Below are 17,743 nucleotides of genomic sequence, written 5' to 3' on the forward strand. Positions count from 1 at the left end.
TTAAACAATATATACGATAGCATACCTTGCTGGTTCAGTCACTTTGAATTTATATAGCCTTTATTAATTAAAATTTGGTGTAAAAGTCTGCCTCTTGTTTTCGTATTTTCTCTTTCCAATAATTTTCATCATTAAATGTAATGAAATGACTGCAACCTAAAAATCCAGCAAAAGAGAGAATATTGGGCCTTTCTGCTTTCTCATACAAAACCAATGCTATTTCCAAGCTGCTGTTGCTGCTTAGATGCTGTGACTCTATTGCAACTTTGTTCTACAACATGATTCCTTTTACTACTAGGTATGGGGGCAATCCAAGCCAAGGATAATCTTAGGTTATATACGGGTGAGTAAAGCATGAGTTACTCAGAGAACAGAGGTTACTACAGCTATGCCAGCTGCCCAGGCTGAAGGTATTCAGGAGTTCTCTGCACTTGTCAATGGGAAAAGGTAGGCTTCTGCTGCTTTTTATTGTGCTGTGTGTGCAATGAATTTAACTAGAAAGGTACCTACTGAATTTCAAATAACTCACTCTTTATTCTCCTTCAGGCTCACAGGACAATAAACATGACTTTCTCATCTACTGGGCTCTCCCTTTATTTTTGCTATTTTTCTGATTTTTTTTTTTTTAATATTCTCTCATAGGAAAAGATGCTTTCCGAGAACAATGATGGAGATCTGCATCTTTATTTATGACTTTGTGAATCAGCATCTGGGTGATAGGAAGTGAAAGTTGCTCAGCTAATTACACATGCTTGATGAACTGCGTAATAACTGCTGCAGCACTGCACATTAATTGAATGCATATAAATGACAGCAGTTATTCTAACTTGAATGATGTGTGAAGAAGTGACGTTGCTCACAGTATCCTGATTATCTTTGTTTCCAACTTGGGGAATCCAGCTTAAACAATTGTATTTTTACAGCACTGAGCAAAAATTCCCTAACAGAAAACATTGGAAGCTGCCTCAAAAGCCTGACACTTTAAAAACAAATTGCCTTAAGTCACTGAAAGTGGATTTAGACATCTAAAAAAGCATGCCTTGAGAAACTACAATTAACAATTAATAATTAACGACTAGCTACAACTAACAGTCAGTAGGACCTGTAAGAGCAAAAACCTTGGAAAATAGGGCCACCTTCATTTAGATGCCTAGATATCGCCTTATAAACCTGATACAGAGTTTACAGAGTTGAACTTTGCTGCTATGACACTTTCCAAAAATGTATTTGTTCTGGAATAACAGGGACATATAGCAACTGATATAAAAAATGTGGATTACAGCTAATAGGCAACCGTGTATGTTCACACTACTCTTTGTTTACCCTAAAAAGTATTCTCGATTCAAATGTAGTCCAGCTATTAAATAACACATTATTTTAAACAATAAAGAAAAATAATTTGATGTAAAACAAAGGTGTAAAGTAGTACAAAATTAGTCCTATAAACTAGTACCAAATACCTCCTTTAAATCAGTACCAAAATATACCTTCTATATTGCATATCAATGGCTTCGGGAATTTGCAAATGTTCACAATGAAATTTGCAAATTCTCCCATACTATCTAACACGAAAAGGGTAGAAGCCAAGTTTCCAAAGCTTCCAAAAGCAGCCTAGTTTCCAAAGTACCATGTCACAATATTTTAACATTTCCCTACACCCCTGTTAAGAGATTTTCGGCTTTACAAAGAGAGCTGTAATCACATAATAAAGGAAATCAATGCTCACTTTTAGAAGCGTGTAAAAGAAAAAAAGCATTTCACATCTACGTTTCGGGAAAGTTAACACTGTTCCAAGAAAATAGGGTGTATCATGTAGAAAGTCAATGCAGATTTTCAGCTCTGCTTTGCTGTAATACATCATAGCCATTATGCTATACCACTGGAATATAGAACTGTGGAGCTGTGCCAGCAACTTCAATGGCAATAGTACCAGGCCCCAGGCATATGAGCTACCTCCTATGCATGCATATGCAACATACTGTATCTACATACGAGCGACAGACACTCCTCTAAACCACGAGGCCAAGACAGAGAAGCTGCCAATAAGGTCGGCGTGAGATAGTGCAAGAGAGATGATCAGGTGCAACCGAGTTCAGGCTTTACAAACGTTATCTTCTCATCTGCTTTACATGGTCCTCTCTTTAAATACCTTTCTGGCTTCATTAGGACAAGACAGTCCCTAACAGTTCACTTCACAGCATCTGCAAATCAGCCTCTTTCAGCTGTATTATTCGTTCTTCCTTTGCAAGGTTTCGATCTTTCCCCCATTTTTTTTTGTCCACTTTATACATACCTCCTTTTCTACAAATTTTCTTGCCGGGTTTTCTGGCACATTCCTTGGATATTCTTTTGACTGAAAAATGAATAGAAGACTAGAAAATAACATGGAGCTCCATCACAGACAGTAGGAGCATGCAACACCACTATCTAACTTAAATATGACCTGCTTTATTAGGTGCGGAAGATTCTCAACTCGTTGTGCCTGCACATGCAATGGATAAGATGTTGATGCATCTTCCCAGAAGTCAGTGGGTGGCAATGAGAATTAGGCACCAACTTTGACCTAAAAATACACGTGCTGTGGGAGGAAAAAGATGAGCGTAGACAGAAAGAAAAGGAAAAAACAACAAAACAAAAACCAAAAACCAAGGACATATGCACACACAGAAAAGCAGCATGCATACATATAATATGCTGGCATGCAAACAAAGAAAGCCATGCATGCTACCAGTACACATGAATTAATATTGTTAGAACGTAGAACAGGAAAATAAAAAGATCTCCCTGTTTCGCCTGCTATTAACTCACCATCCTCGGTTGGGACATAGATATTTAAATAGAGGCAGTCTTCATTCTGATCTTGTACATAGGTGGAAACTACATCCAAGTTATTAGTAAACCACACGGGAAGCATGACTTCAGGCAACCTGCCTTCTATAATGTTCTGGGGACAGACTGGAGCAAACTGAGTGGTATTTTTGATATCTGCCCAGGGAGACGGAGGCTCAGGAGGTTGAAAGCGGCGCTCCCCTGTTGGAGGGGCAGCGTACGGAACCCCAAGAAACTGAATAACGGGCCCCAAAATTTCATTATTAAGTTCCTTCTTAATCCCTCTTATCTTGCCAAAGTTGGTGGTCACCACTGGGTTGGTATCATCCAATTTTTGGGAGGACACAGCTGCAGCGTGGAGCAAAAATCCAAGCATACAAAAAGCAAAAGTGGCATTCAATCCCATGTGTAACAGGCGGACTATCATCGCTCTCCATACACAGTTCAGCCACATGGATCTTGGAAAGGCCATGGTCCCACATTAGTTGTGCAACTACAATGAAGCAATCTGATTTGTATCCACTGGTGTAAAAACAGGGCAACCGAAGGAAACAGATCAAGTTTCCTAAATAGGTGCCTGTCAGAAAAATCTCAAAAGGCTTTTCATGCGGTAAGTGTCTTCCATTGATTTCACACTTATTGAAGCTGCATCTTCACTCAGCACTATTTATCAGACTATATCCTATTGACAATTCTGTTTTCCATAGCAGCAATATGAAGAGAGCAGCCATTTACTGCAGAATCCCCTCTTATAAATCAAATCCAGTTAGCCGCAGGTCTATATCCTGGAGAAAATGAAAATAAATCATTAGTATGAAAGAGCTAATATGAGCAGAGTGATAACTAGATGTTTCACAAGTTATTTACATACATTAATAGTTGCTAGAGTCATGTAAGTAAAATCGCAGTAGTTTATGGGTCCATGAAATGGCGGGTGAAACACTGATTACTGGATTATCTATAATGTCACCTGTTGAATTTACAGAGATTTTTCGGAAGAGACAGGACTCTCAGAAAATACAGTTTTAAAATTCACCTTTTCAAGAATAAGCAATTTGCTGCCACGCTACATTACATAAGTGTTTATGTTAATATTTTATTTAACTTAATCAGCTCATAATCAATTTTCACCTTGTTTGCACAAGTTGATTTATCAAAACGAAAGTAATTATTTCTTAAAGCAGAAGATAGTGAAATTAAGATAGACAGGCATACTGAAGACTCAAATGCATTTTATTTCATTAAAAGCAGATTATAATACATACAAACATTTTTTGCTTAATTTTAAAATACAACTTCTGATTAAAACATTGAGGCAACTGGAATGTATTTGTAACGATAACATGAATTACCGTGCTTATTCATGATAACCTGAATTACCATACTTTATATGGTTTTCTTATTCCACAAGTTTCTGATAGCTGATGAAAAATACCTACAGGGTGAAATGTTCACATCAATGAAGGACCAAAATCTGCTCCCACTGAAGTGAACGGCAAACTCTGAATTTGCACAGTATAACTGGACCTCAGTGGTTTTTTTCAAAACTGATTTGGAAAAGGATATGAACAGACAGTTTAGGGATGGAGCTGTATATCACAATTTTTACTTCAGACCAATCCTGCATTCCTTATAAACTACTGACTTTAGTGAAAAATGAAAATGTATGATGAATGCACTCAATCCCTACCATCCTTAATTTATAACATAAACAATAAACGTTCCCATAGGACAGCAGAAATCTTATCTTTCATATACCCGCATGCTGACTGAACAATATCCTAGAAAAATAATCAGTTAGGATCAGAGACTGTATAATCTCAAATTCCAGATTCTATTTTCAACTACTTTAGCTCAGAGGTTGTCACACAAGGCTGTGTTCCAACACTTCTGAAAATTGCTCAGTGCATATCATTATATCTTCCATATTCATGTTAAACATATTTCCAACACGACTTACAATATCCTATTATTTAAAATGCAGTGTTATACACAACATAGCAGCGTAATCTTACACCCCCTATTAAGCAGTGTGTAATGCACAAGAAATGTGTTTTGCTTTGTATAGGAAACATTTTAAACCACCTGCTTTTGAAACAGCATTGGCAGCTTTAATGAGAATTGTTTTTTTATCATGTCTATACACATTGTAGAGAGAATTCAAAAGAACGGCTTGTCTAATAGTCAGACTACCCTGCAGTTTGGGTTATTAAAAAGGAGATTGTAAAAGCTATATAGGACAGCAGGAGATTTGGTTCATGTCTAGTGTTCCTTTAGCTCTGAACAATCTATCTCAGGAGGCAATAAGGAGATAGATGAGGCTTTTCCACAATTCTCTCTCTCCCTTTCTAACACCTTCACTGTAAAACTGCATTAACAAACAGGCTTATATCCTTCATTCTCCAGCTTTAAATTCTCAGCATTTGCTGGAAACACACCAATTTAGCTGCAGAAAATAATTCCCCAAACCTGATACACGTGTTTGCATTTAGTTTAATAAACTTACACAGAATGGCATGCAGACAATTGCCTCTTGGAAGACTGTTGCTTTGTTCCATTTCAATTTTGAAGGTAGTAGGGTATTACTTGAGAAATAGTAAAGACAGAGTATACAGACAGGTGCCGGAGCAGAAGGCATCTAGTACAACTTTGCTCTTCTGAGTTGATGTACAGTAGGTCAAGGAAAGATGGAAGCTTATTCCTTAGTGGTATTCAAAAACCTCCACAAATTTAAACCTTTTCCACTAGGTCTTAAAATCCACGTTTTTTTTAATTTCTGTCAGGAGTGGAAGAATGTATTCTCTGTTCTTTCTCAAACTCAAACTTGTAAATAGCAGGATCTTAATCTCAGTAGCTCTCTTGCTGGCTTACATGGTCTGGGGAAGGTCTGAGGACAAACCAAACTCAACATAGCTGTGCCAAACAATAGCATCCTCCTTCATTTCAAGCTGCTGAGTTGGTTCAACATGGAAAATTACCAAGACGGTACTAATAATTCATTTAGCGCTTTCACCCTAAAAGTCTCAGACCTGTTTTCAGATCTAAGACAACTTTTTAATACACTTTTGATACCTAAAATGTTAATTTTTGACAACGTTAGAAATTACATGAGTTAATTAGAACAGAGATACACTTCATATTGCAAGACTGGGGCTTCACTTTTTTAACTTATTCTGAACTAAATTTATTACTTATGCAAATTCAAAGCAAATCCTAGAGCTGGGCTATAGTTTCAATCTTGTCCATCAGCTGTTTTGCCACTGCAGCTGAACAGCTCTGCTGTGATTGAAAGTTCTGGTTTGCCTCCCATGGACAATGTTTTACTCTGAGACAGAGACAGGAGGCTAAAAAGGTAAGAAAATAATGCTGTGTTTGGCTATTCTTAATTAATTAACTGTTGGGTAGTAGCTAGCTTCAGTGAATAGATTTATAGGCTACACAGGGCAGTAATTTTTAAAGCACTTGCAGAATTGGTATCAACAGATTTTGTATTTGTAACTTGAATTTTGGATTTGCTTTTTTTGTTCCACAAGCCTTTCTTTTTAAATGGCTAAGTAACAGTTTATTTTTGAAACTGAGAGGTCAAACATTCAAGCCTGTCACTGGCTGCCCTGAAGCTATAACATTAAAAACACAAACTCACGCAAATAAAGAGACTGAGATTACTCAATTTTTTTTGAGACTTTTATGCTAAAATTTTATTTCCAGCACTAGGTGGAAAGGCAAGCAGGGAAGCCAGCCTGGAGCACATCTTACTTGTTCAGAGTCAATGTTGGACAACATTTTCTTTAGTCCTCCAGCAGGTGATCTACATGGGACTTTCCTTTGATATCTGGACTTGAAATGACTGAACAGGAATCAGTGGAGAGAGAAGCAATAAACAGGAGCAGAGATGATCAGGGAGATGGGCAGGAGAATAAACTAACGGGTAATGATGATCAATTTGGGGCAAGCTATAAAGCTTCAGCATCAGAATACTCTGGATTTGAAAAGAAGGAGAAGCATTTTCAGATTTTATTATTGTCTAGATATGAGGATCACAATTGTTCCCTGTAGTAACGCAAATGAATTCTACTGTAAAAGGTATTTGATAAAGCCTTTCATGGTCTTTGGAACAATCTATACTATATAGAGGTTTTTTCTGTCATCCATTATTTTATTATCTTCCTTTCTGAATTTAAATTACTTTATAGCTCAGATTCTGAAATACTTTAGAGAGGCATTTAGTATGCTGAGGAACAAACAGTCCAAGATAACAGCAGTGCATCTTTGCATTTCCAATGACATAGGGCATCCCACAACAGGTCGCATCTGCTGCAAACTGCAGCAGCTAAACTCCTCTTTGGTGCTCGTTTACAGAGCTTCAAATCTTAAGGGATGTCTTGAACTGCACCACCTGTCAATAGCTCCAATGGATTAATAAAACCTTTGGTGGCACCTGAGGCTTCTGGGCATATGCCAGCTTCAGCACACGTGAAGGCGTTGTTACGATATCTTTACACCACCGGCTGTTTTCTTTTTAGCTGAAGATGTACTCTGTGATTTGATATTCATGCTTAAAAATTCCTTTCCACCTCAATTTTGCTAGTAAATCCCAATTGCACAAATATTCACAGAACGTGATTGTAAGAGTTTTGAACACCACACAACGCTGCTTCATTTCAAATGCTATTTTGCAGAACCAACTACATTTACATCCATTTTTACTTACAACAGTCTCTACTTGGAACTAAGAGTCCAAAGATGTTTTGTGCATCTAAAAAGCGTGTTCTAAAACACGCTACGATGCCAAACAGGAACGTGGCCAGCGAAACAGAAGCCATTAAAGAAAAGACTCTGACCCAGGGTGAACACTAGGTCGGTGTGACACACCAAATGTAAACATGATCAGACAAATCCTCAGGAGATGCATCACAGAATTTCCCATCGCTTCTTCCACATTTCAAGTTAGCAAAGGGAAGCGTTGTGTCAAATACAGCATATTTTCTCTCTATGTAATAGTAAAGATTTTTGAAACAGACCCTGCTCTTGGGTATTTCCATAAATACTTGTTGAAGGGAAGGGATTTACATGTATTTAGTTCAAGAAATGAACTATACGCATTTAAAAAAAACAGGTGTATTACACGATAATAGAGGAGATTGCAATCCTGAATACATGCACCTAAGAAGGGTGCAGCTCTGGTGGGGTTTGGTTAGCTCCCACATGCCAGCACCCCTCAACCTGAGAGCAGCTACAGGCCAGGAGGCTTCGGAAAGCAGCTACAAATCCAACCCTATGGAGATGCACAACCTTTGCTGCGATCACCATTCATTTTGATGGGGTCACAGTCCCACCCCACAGTAGTACGAGGTTACAAGGGCTGTGCTACACGGGTCCGCAAACAACCCAGCGGTAAGGATTTCCAGGTGCTACAAACTGTGTAAATGTATCACTCCCAGACCAGAGAGACTGATGCCTCAGTGCCATTCTCACATTTACCTCCATTTAATATTACGTTTTGTACGCAAAACCTTACAACCAAATTAGTAAAAAATACAATATTTGAATACAGTATTCAAACACAGTGTAGCACAAATTCATGAAAAGTTGAATCAAAGTGAGTAGATGTTATAAGACTCGTTTAAATTGTCATGCCTTTTTCAGCTTCACTATATTTTTGTTCTTCCTCATTAGTGGGAATATTCACTAATGCTAACTCATTATTAATTAGTATTTTCATGATCAAAAGAACCCTTTAAATAATTTCAGCAACTTAGTTTGCCAAAATAGGAAGACTTCTGATCATAATTTTCTATTAAGCTGTTTTTGAATTAGACAAATTAAGCCTATGAGAAGAAGAGGGTCACTTAAGTCTTATTATCTTCCATTTACTCATATTAATAAATCATTTTCTTAAAATAGTTCTACTTCTTAGCTGAAGTAATTGTTTATATTACCAGAAGTTGGCTACAATTTTTTAATGTGGACTATAGCTGTCTGACATTTTGCACGGTAACGAAATGGTGATTTTACCCATAACAGAAAGAATGGGTAACTCTGTCACTTATGTGTAAAGTTTTAGACAGTTAAGTAATACAGAGTTAAATTAAAAATGACAGATGCACTGGCTTGGAATATAATGGGCACTGAAGTGAACCTTTATTCCTTTCAGCAGCTTGCAGTTAACCCTTAAATGGACCACACATTGTACTCACTTTTGAGTACTGTAGCTGTTCAGCTCAATGATCAACTGGCTGTTCTGTTGGTGGCAGCAGTGTGCTTCAGGACATGGAGATTTTTTGACCTACTGTAGAAATTCAGCTGAACGCATGTTAATCAGAGGTCATACCAGAGGAAAGAATATCCCAGATGTTTCTCATTTGAGATCTTCAGTATTGAAATCTGCATATTGAATATCATAAAGTCAAGGGGATTTAACTTGCTTTGATTAACACTTTATAAAACATTCACGTGCTTCCCATCTGATCACTCTAACAGAGTATACTAGAACCCACCCAGAGGCCCCGGAAACTAAGTGTTCTTTTATTGTCTCTTGCAGGTGAAAAATTAAGCTATAGAATTAGTAACAAAGTACGTTACCTGACATATATTTGTGGCTAACCCTTGGTTCACTGGGGTTAATCATATGAGAAAAGTAAATTGGATTTTGTTCGCTACCTTTAATACAATTATAATATCAACAATAATACTATCTTTAATGCTAGTTCATCACCTAAGGCAAGCTTTCATATCAGATTCATAAGAAAGATACCACTTTTTCATTTTGCTGGTTTTCGCGCATTAGGAATTCAAGATAAAAAAAGGTAAAATACAGTTATTACCATTTCTTGAGAGAGAACTCTGAAAACAAAGATGCTTGAATGAACTCAGATTTGTCTATGAATTGTTTTTCTATCTGGATACCATACAATAACAGTTCCAAAGCGTACAAAGCCTTTGTTGTAAAGTTAGATCAATATCCAGCTCTTCAATAAGATGAATTTAAGAAAAAAAAAAAAACATCCAAAAAACCACTTCCTCGTGGCACAAAAAAAGAGCAAATGCTTTTCTTACTTGATCAGATTCTGGTCTCAATTCCATCATGGTAACAGAGATCAAAGTCCAACTCATCATAAAATCCACAGAGGTATAAATATAATTTGTTAATCACAAACCCGACATCTCTAACTCAACTTTGAAAGTGCTCTTGAATGGCGTTACCGTGCTTTCCAGAACTGAAGAGTGCACACTACATTTCGAGTGCAATACTGGCGTTATAGGGATCTATCAACTTGAGAGTCCATTTCCTGTGATGTAGCATTCTGTACATCTGTGACTTTACTTGTATTTGTTCCAAAATGAATTTCATGCTTAACTTGTTTTTCTTAATTAAACTTCCTTTAGCAGTTTCTAATGTGTGCATTATTAAAACTCATTAGTCCCATTCATGCCTGCCTGTCATTTTTGGCTTCACATTCATGTATCGAAGAGCTCTGTTACTTTATATAGGAAGCAAATTAAATAATAAATATGAGAACTTGAACGTTTTATGAGTGTCAGTATGAGAAAGTGGCTGCAAGGCCCATAAGGTTTCACACAAAAAAAAGCATTACAGCTAAAGCTAACATGCTGACACATCTCTGATCTATAAAGTCTGCAGTAACGGTAGCAGTAAAGTGTTGTGCCATAGATGGGGAATTTTTCTCTCACATGAAGTAGAAATAGGATATAGCACAGACTATATTTACTGTTGTAAAAAAAAATCAAATAAAATTTCCCAAAAGCTTAGAATATAACGCCATTAAGTGTCTACAAAGATTTACTCTTTCCATCTGACTTCATGTGTAGCTCCTATTATTCAGCTCCTCATCCCGTTTTCATTTTCTACCACTGTCTGTGAGAAAGATAAGTTATAGCCACTACTCTCAGGTCTCCCTGTGCTCATGTCCTGGTCATGCTGACCACGACTCCAGAGGCAGAAGTGTTTCCTAAGGCAGCAGCGGAGTCTCATGGCGACGATTTCAGGGCCCAAGTCTCCACAGAAATAACCTATCTTTGTGAAACCAGTTGAAGAAACAATCCCACAATGCCTGTTTTACACAGGTTTGAGGATGTCAAAATATTCCGCATATCTATATAGTAAGGTTTTTCCTAAATAAGTTGTCGTTTTCTCTTCATGAATATTTCTAACACTATGTGCCTACATAACACTATACTGCTTTCAAGTACTTTTTTGGAAACTGGGGGACGGGGTTGGGAAGGCAGAAGTTAAAGAATAATTTTGAGTTCAGATATTGAACTTAAAAGCTTCAGACAAGATGAAATTAAATAAAAGTATAAAATACATTAAATTCCCAGAACCAGTTCAACAAGTGGGCTAATGGCATCTCTAGGCAGGATGTGATTGAGGAGATTTAGAAAACATATTTTTAAATTGCCATTTAAGTTCTCTGCTTGGTTAAAGGAGTATGTGTCACTTGAAATATAATATTTGTAAAGTGTCCTTGATTACTTTTATGATTTTACAGTCACATGTTGCTAATTTCCAAGCATTACATTCTCCCTTAATATGGTGCAGAAGACCTAACCAAGCATCAATGGAAAGTAACAGACTACCCAAAGGCAGCACTAAAACTGATTATGCAGAAAATATTATGAGGACAAAACAGCAGAATTCAACAAATGGGGGAAAGGGAACTCCAATTACTTTTCTTTTAATGGCCTCAGCTTTTATTTGCCCACAGCGGTGGAAAAAAGCATTTTACACTGATAGATGCAGCCCAGACCTTTACATGGCTTGATTGCCATAAGGATATTTACAGTAGACACTGTGCCCTATGGTTTCACGCAGGTGGTGTCCCTTTACACCACCTTTTGCTTTTTAGTGAAAAGCGCGCATTAGAGTGGGTGCACAGGAAAACTTGAACATGGTACGAAGTAGCCAACTAGTCACTTTTTATCACTGGATAATACACAGCACATCATTAACTAGCAATTAATAATTATGAAAACAAAGTCTGTTGGAAAACACGTGGGGTCTTCAGAGGCAGGTAGAAATGTGGATCTGAGTCACGAAGAAGTCAACACGATTTCCCCTTGTAATTGTGATAACTCAATGGTCATTCTGGGGAATGTAATGTCACCATTTGTTATTAAAACTACAGGATGTGCTTTCAATATGCAATACATGATGAAGTTTTCCCATCAGCTGCTTTTTTTTTGCATCCCCTAACTCCCTCCTTCCCATACAAACTCTTCCGCAACGACCGGGTAGCAGGGCAGGCATCCCTCTCAGAATGCATACATTCCTTCATAATGCAGAGCTCAGAAACAGGGCTACAGTAATGGAAATATGCTTTTATAACAGCATTGATTCATCAGTTGGGATCTATTTTTTATCATTACCTGTTATACTTACCATGGATGGATATCTGGGACTAATAGGAAATTATATTGTTTACTGGATCAGATTGATTACTGCCCATCCTTTATGAAAAGAAATCCACAATCTCTGGCAAAATGTTGTCTTTTCACTGTTTGCTTTCAGAGAACGTCTGTCTTTTTGCCCTTCTTTTTCACTATTTAATTTTTAAATAGTTTCTTTTTCATGTGATTAAAAAAACATAATAAATATGACATCAAACAAATAATTCAAAGCTAGCCAGGGATCTGTAATACAGCTCCACGTCTCTATTAGAAAGGAATGTGTATTTGCTTTTAATAAAGAATGGCAAGCCCATCCATTACGAACTGAGACCATATCTAAGCCTTTGCTTTCTTCTCTTTTCCCCAGACTCCATTTGAACATTTAGAGTGGTTTATGCTTGTGTGTATGCCAGTGGATATTAAATATGCAAACTGATAAAAAGTAAAACTATCACCATTAGCATGTTCAAATCCTCCATTCATTTGCAAATCAATTTATCTGCCTACAGCTCCGTCCCAGTCTTTAAATAACCCTCCTCAACAGACTGCTCCACCTCCAGCCAAATAATCCAGAGCAAACCCACTTTCTTAAGGATGTTTAAGTATCAACAGCTAGGATATTATCTTCTTACGCTACCATAGAAAAAGGGGTAAGACAGCAAAAGCAGTATCAGGACAACAGCTCTTCTCCTCGCTTCTACACACTTACTGCCTTAAACAGCCTGAACACTCTCTGATGGCTTTTGTTGCTACTTCAGATAATCACAAAACAGAGGTGTTCAGCCAAATCCTGCTTCCCAGCACACTCAGTGCGATTATCCTCAGCCTCATTTTTCTGCCCACAGTCTGCATACGATTCACATGAAATATACAGAATAAATGGGATCTCCTCGTATGTATCTAAGGCCCCCCTAATCATTTACTGCAAAACTGCTTTTGCAACATTGCTGCAGTTTGTAGCTGTAGTCTAAGAAAACCGGTGTCATTTATCAAAAGTAACTAAGAAGCAGTCTTCTTTAACCCTGCATCGTGCACCAGAAATAAAGAGGAGAAAAAAAAGAAAAAGAAAAAAGAAAAAAAACCACCCAACCAGTATTTCCAAACATGGCTACTTAGCTTTTGGCTCCCAATCTGCAAATCTGATTTCAAAGATGCAAAAGTGGGCTGCGTGTTACAGCTGTTGAGCCCACACAAGTCTCAGTGCAGTCAATGGGAATCAGTATCTTTGAAAATCAGGGCCCTGAATAATGGGCTCTATTTTTAAGTGTTCATTTATATCATACATGGGTCTTTCACTTGTCAGGTGCCTGTAATAAAGTACATGCAATTTCATAAGTATCCTTTGCTTCAATTAAGCCAGCCCAGAAAAAAGTAGGAGAAAAGGTCCCAAAGCTCACAGTGTTGCTCTTTCATGAGTAACAATAGTCTGTAAATGCATCAAAAATGCTGCTACTGTGAAAAACAAACTGAAAAAACAAGCTAGGGAGCATGAAAAAGTTATTTTGAGCATTGTCACAAATACATGGTTTCAGATATTAATTACCTCTGTGAATTTACCAGTACAATCTGGTCCCACTAAGGCACTGGATAAATGCAAATATTGCCACAGTGGATGGCAGTACTGGAAAAAAATATTTCCTAAAACAATTTCTTACACTTATGCTGAAAAAAAAAAACCTGCTTCATTTCAAATTCACAGAACATCTAAACGTGCTAAAAACATTCACTTTGATATTTATAGCTTCTATAAGATATATTTCCACTTTATACTAGTGGATTTTTAATGCCACAGTTGTTAGAGCTAAAACAAACTGGCCTTACAGAAAGCAAAACCACTGTCAAACTAAAATGATATTCCTTAAAAAGGTCGGCAAATTTACAGAAGAAAATAGCTTGTCCAGATTGTGTCACCTGCAGCAGCAAGAACGCAACACTTTGATCAAGCTCTCTTTTGTTTTATTTAAACAATTATTTTAATGTAATTGCTCTGAATCCATATGCATCCTTAAAACGGTTCGAGATCATATCCTTTCTCCTGATTCCAAGGTAACTTTCTAGCTTTAATTATAAGTCAATTAATATTAAGTAATTTGACTGATTAATTTTAATTAAACCTGTTGAAAATTGATTTTCCTTCAGCAAGCAAAGATGAGGCTCTAGTACGATCGTCAGGAAAAGAGGAACAGGGAGAGGAGAAAAACCAGTACTTAACACCCAAGCGAGAAGATGTCTGAAGAAAAAGAGCAAAAAAAAAAAAAAACCACAAAACCCACCCTCCACCAGGCATGGCAGCCTGGGAAGAGGCACGGCACTGTACGGAGGCACCGGCCGCGCCGCTCCGTGCCCGGGCCAAAGGCGGGCTGCAGCCCCGGCCTCCCCGGGGGAGCAGGGGAGGAAAAGTTCGCTCGGGCGGCGGCGGGGGCAGGAGCCGGCGGGCGGACCGCGCTTGTGGCAGATGCGGGCTCTGTGCGTGTGTAAATCTCCCCGCAAATACCCTACAACAGTCCCCCCCCCCCCCCCCCCCGCAGCGGTTCCTGCCTCCGCGCAGCTCCCCCGAGGCACCGCTCGGGCTCGCCGCCGCAGCCCCCGCGCAGCCCCGCACCCCGCTCCCCGGGGCGAGTTGCAGCAGCTTAAATGCCATCTCCCTGCCCGCGGACACACGCACACGGCTCGGAAGGCGGCTCTGCAAAGAGCCCCCGGGCTCAGCCCCGCGCCCCGGCCCCGCAGCCGCCCTGCCCTGCCCGGGGCCGGGGGTGCGGAGCCCGGCCCCGCCGCCCCCCTCCATCCCGGCTCAGGCTCGCCCCGCACGCCGAGAGCATCAAAGTATTTACCAGTTCACGGCCGCTTTTCTGCAATCGCAGCTGAAACTGTAATTCTCTGGATTCGCCTTCTCCGGCTCTCTCCCAGCCGCTGTGAGCTGGAGGTTTCTCAATCGTGCCCCGGACGCTTCCGAATTAGATCGATTTTTATATATTTTTCTCCCCTTTCCTGGGATCGGGGCGAGGGGAGGGGGGGGCTGGAAATCCCCATCCGGAATTCAGCCTCATCCGTGCCGAGCCACCTCCATTTAAATCCGACCATCAGGCAAGCAATAGAAATGATCAAACGCTACTTCTCTCCGTCTGCAAGCAGATAATCCTACTAATCCAATAGATCTCCCCCGATCCGAAATTGCCCTCCAGACGAATCCCTTTCGCTTGATGTCCGGCGGGTGATCTCGGAGCCGCGACGGTGCCCCGAGGGGTGCGTGTGTGTGTGCGGGGGGGTACGGGGGGGGCGGGTGTGTTAATCTTTTTTGGCTCCTGGATGCGCGGCTCGCTAAAACCGCCGAGAACCCTGCTTTTTCCCCTATTACACGTTTCCACTCCAAATTGCTGCTGGATGAAAAATGGTACAAAGATACCCCCAGCGGCGGCGCGGCGAACAGCGCGGGCAGCCCCGGCCCCGCTCCGCACCGCCCCGGCCCCGCTCCGCACCGCCCCGGCCCCGCTCCCGGCCAGACCCTACCTCCGGGGGACCCTCCCAGAGCCGTACAGGCAGGCGCCGCGGCAGGAAAGAGGGTTTCGGGGTGCCCCTCCGGTGGCTACGTGCAGCCGCGTGAAGCACATGCACCCTTGTGTAGAGAGGGGGTATAAAGTGTTGCCAATATGGGATAAAAAAGCTGTATACACCTGCGTACGCGCAGGCTGTTGCCGCTTACTAGATTATACCTGTGGGCAATACTCAAATATTTCACATGGGTATAATTTAGTAAGAAACCATGATCTTACTTACTTAGACTGTCACTCTCTGCACACAAGATATATGTGACTCTTTTTTTCCCCTGCTGTTACGTGAAATCTTTTAATTATTTTTCGTTGCCTATTTTCTATTTTTAATTGAGAAGAAAGTATTCTCAGATCCTGGCCTTCATGTTTTCTAGGATCACAGAAGAGAATGAAAGTTGACAACTCGGGGTACGTGGGGAGAAAGGAAGGCCAGATCAGAAGGGAAAGGAAAATAGTCCTTTGAATGCTGAAAGGTCTATTCATTTTTTTGAGAACAGCCACAATCACACACTAAAAGACTATAAGCATCCTGAGTTAAGCCTCTTGTAGAGAGCTCATCTCCCGTTATTTTAGGGGAGACTTCCCTTCATGTTGTGTTAAAAATCTGTATTTTGTTGCGTTAACATCCACCTCGTTTTAAAATATTGACGCTAATCAAGCACAGCACACCCACTCATGTTTCCAAGCATATAGCCCCAGGCAAGGTCTGAAGGTGCCCGATAATTTGACAAGCTTTTACACCCCTCACCTGAGAGCACGTCCCAGCGGAGCGAAGGCCAGTCCCAGCCACACCAGGCTATTTATGTCTCCGAGTCCCACTGAGGATCTATATCTAAATGTCCATGGCAGGAGTGGCAGGACACAGCGGCGGTTTATCCTGTGACATTTCTGCGTACTGGAATAATGGTGTCCTGGGCACATTTTTCACCTGGTAAGTATCAATAATTATTATAGTCCATGATTAATTTGCAAAGTCCAGCATTCTTCAGTACTCTGAAATTTAACTCTTTCACTGCCACTGAAAGCATATGGCTCTTGGCTATGAGAGGAAAAGGCAGAACATGGTCTTTGCTGACAGAGGAATCCTATGCATGTTGTTATGTTATTCTCAAGGGAACACTATAGGGAAAAAAAGGTTTCAAAACTAGAAAGAAAATGTGCATATGAATATCAATCACTTGCCACCAGCCACAGATCAAGCAACAGTCTAAAAACTGTCTCCAAAGAGGGCAATACCAGGTGAGCTATTCTGCCATTCTTCATCCGCACCGAAGCCTGGAGTAGTTTTATCTTTGGGTTGTTTTTTGCACCTAAAAGTAAGAAATAATGGTGACATAAAATAACTGCACCCTTATTGTCACTTGATGAGCCACTGGAATCCAGGTATGTAGTTCCCTGAGCCATCATATGAACACCCCATTGGAGTGCTCCGAGTATCATTTGAGCATGTCGTCCCCTATTAACTATGTGAAAAAAAGCTACCCATTTATCCCTTTACGATATTATTTTTGGGGCAGGAGCTGATAATTTCCATCCAATTTGCTACAATCCCACCTTTGGCCATCAAACCTCCACCTGATCCTAATGCATCTTCCTTTGTGCAGAAATGGCACAAAGTTGTTGTTTGAGCACATAAGTTTTTCTTCAACTCCCTCTCACAGCAGCGATACCTGATATCAGTTCATACATTGCACCACTTTTGCTCTGGCCTGTCTCCAGGGTTGGGGTCCTTTTCCAGAACTTTCCCACTGTCTTTCACCCTACTCCCCTCCTCCGTGCTTCAACATTTCTCCTTACTTCTTTCCCCCAGGGACCTCAGTAGCACAACAGCTCTCCTCTCATCCAAAATATTGCTGGGGAAAGAGGAGTATTGGCTCATGGGGGGCAACAAGATTTGTCTTCACCTCCAGAAATGCTTGTTCAGGTCTAGGAAGGGATATAGGGCTGGGAGAACGAAG

At 40.1% G+C, this 17,743-nt stretch overlaps 1 protein-coding gene across 3 annotated transcripts in view; it reads right to left on the reverse strand.

Annotated features, from left to right (window-relative positions):
- Nucleotides 1–17,743, reverse strand: part of NLGN1 (neuroligin 1) — a 398,258-nt gene that overhangs the window by 310,077 nt on the left and 70,438 nt on the right. Inside the window, exons 2-3 of one of the 3 annotated variants that reach the window (XM_075157384.1) lie at nt 2,809–3,614; nt 2,294–2,353 (exon numbers count right to left, since the gene is read on the reverse strand). In XM_075157384.1, the coding sequence (XP_075013485.1) occupies nt 2,294–2,353; nt 2,809–3,301 (553 nt within the window). In that variant the 5' untranslated portion in view covers nt 3,302–3,614. Of the gene's footprint in view, nt 1–2,293; nt 2,354–2,808; nt 3,615–15,068; nt 15,606–17,743 lie in introns of those variants that run through there. The other 2 variants (XM_075157385.1, XM_075157386.1) reach the window with 2 other exon arrangements.

Source organism: Calonectris borealis, chromosome 9 (assembly GCF_964195595.1).
Source record: "Calonectris borealis chromosome 9, bCalBor7.hap1.2, whole genome shotgun sequence".
NCBI lineage: Eukaryota > Metazoa > Chordata > Aves > Procellariiformes > Procellariidae > Calonectris > Calonectris borealis.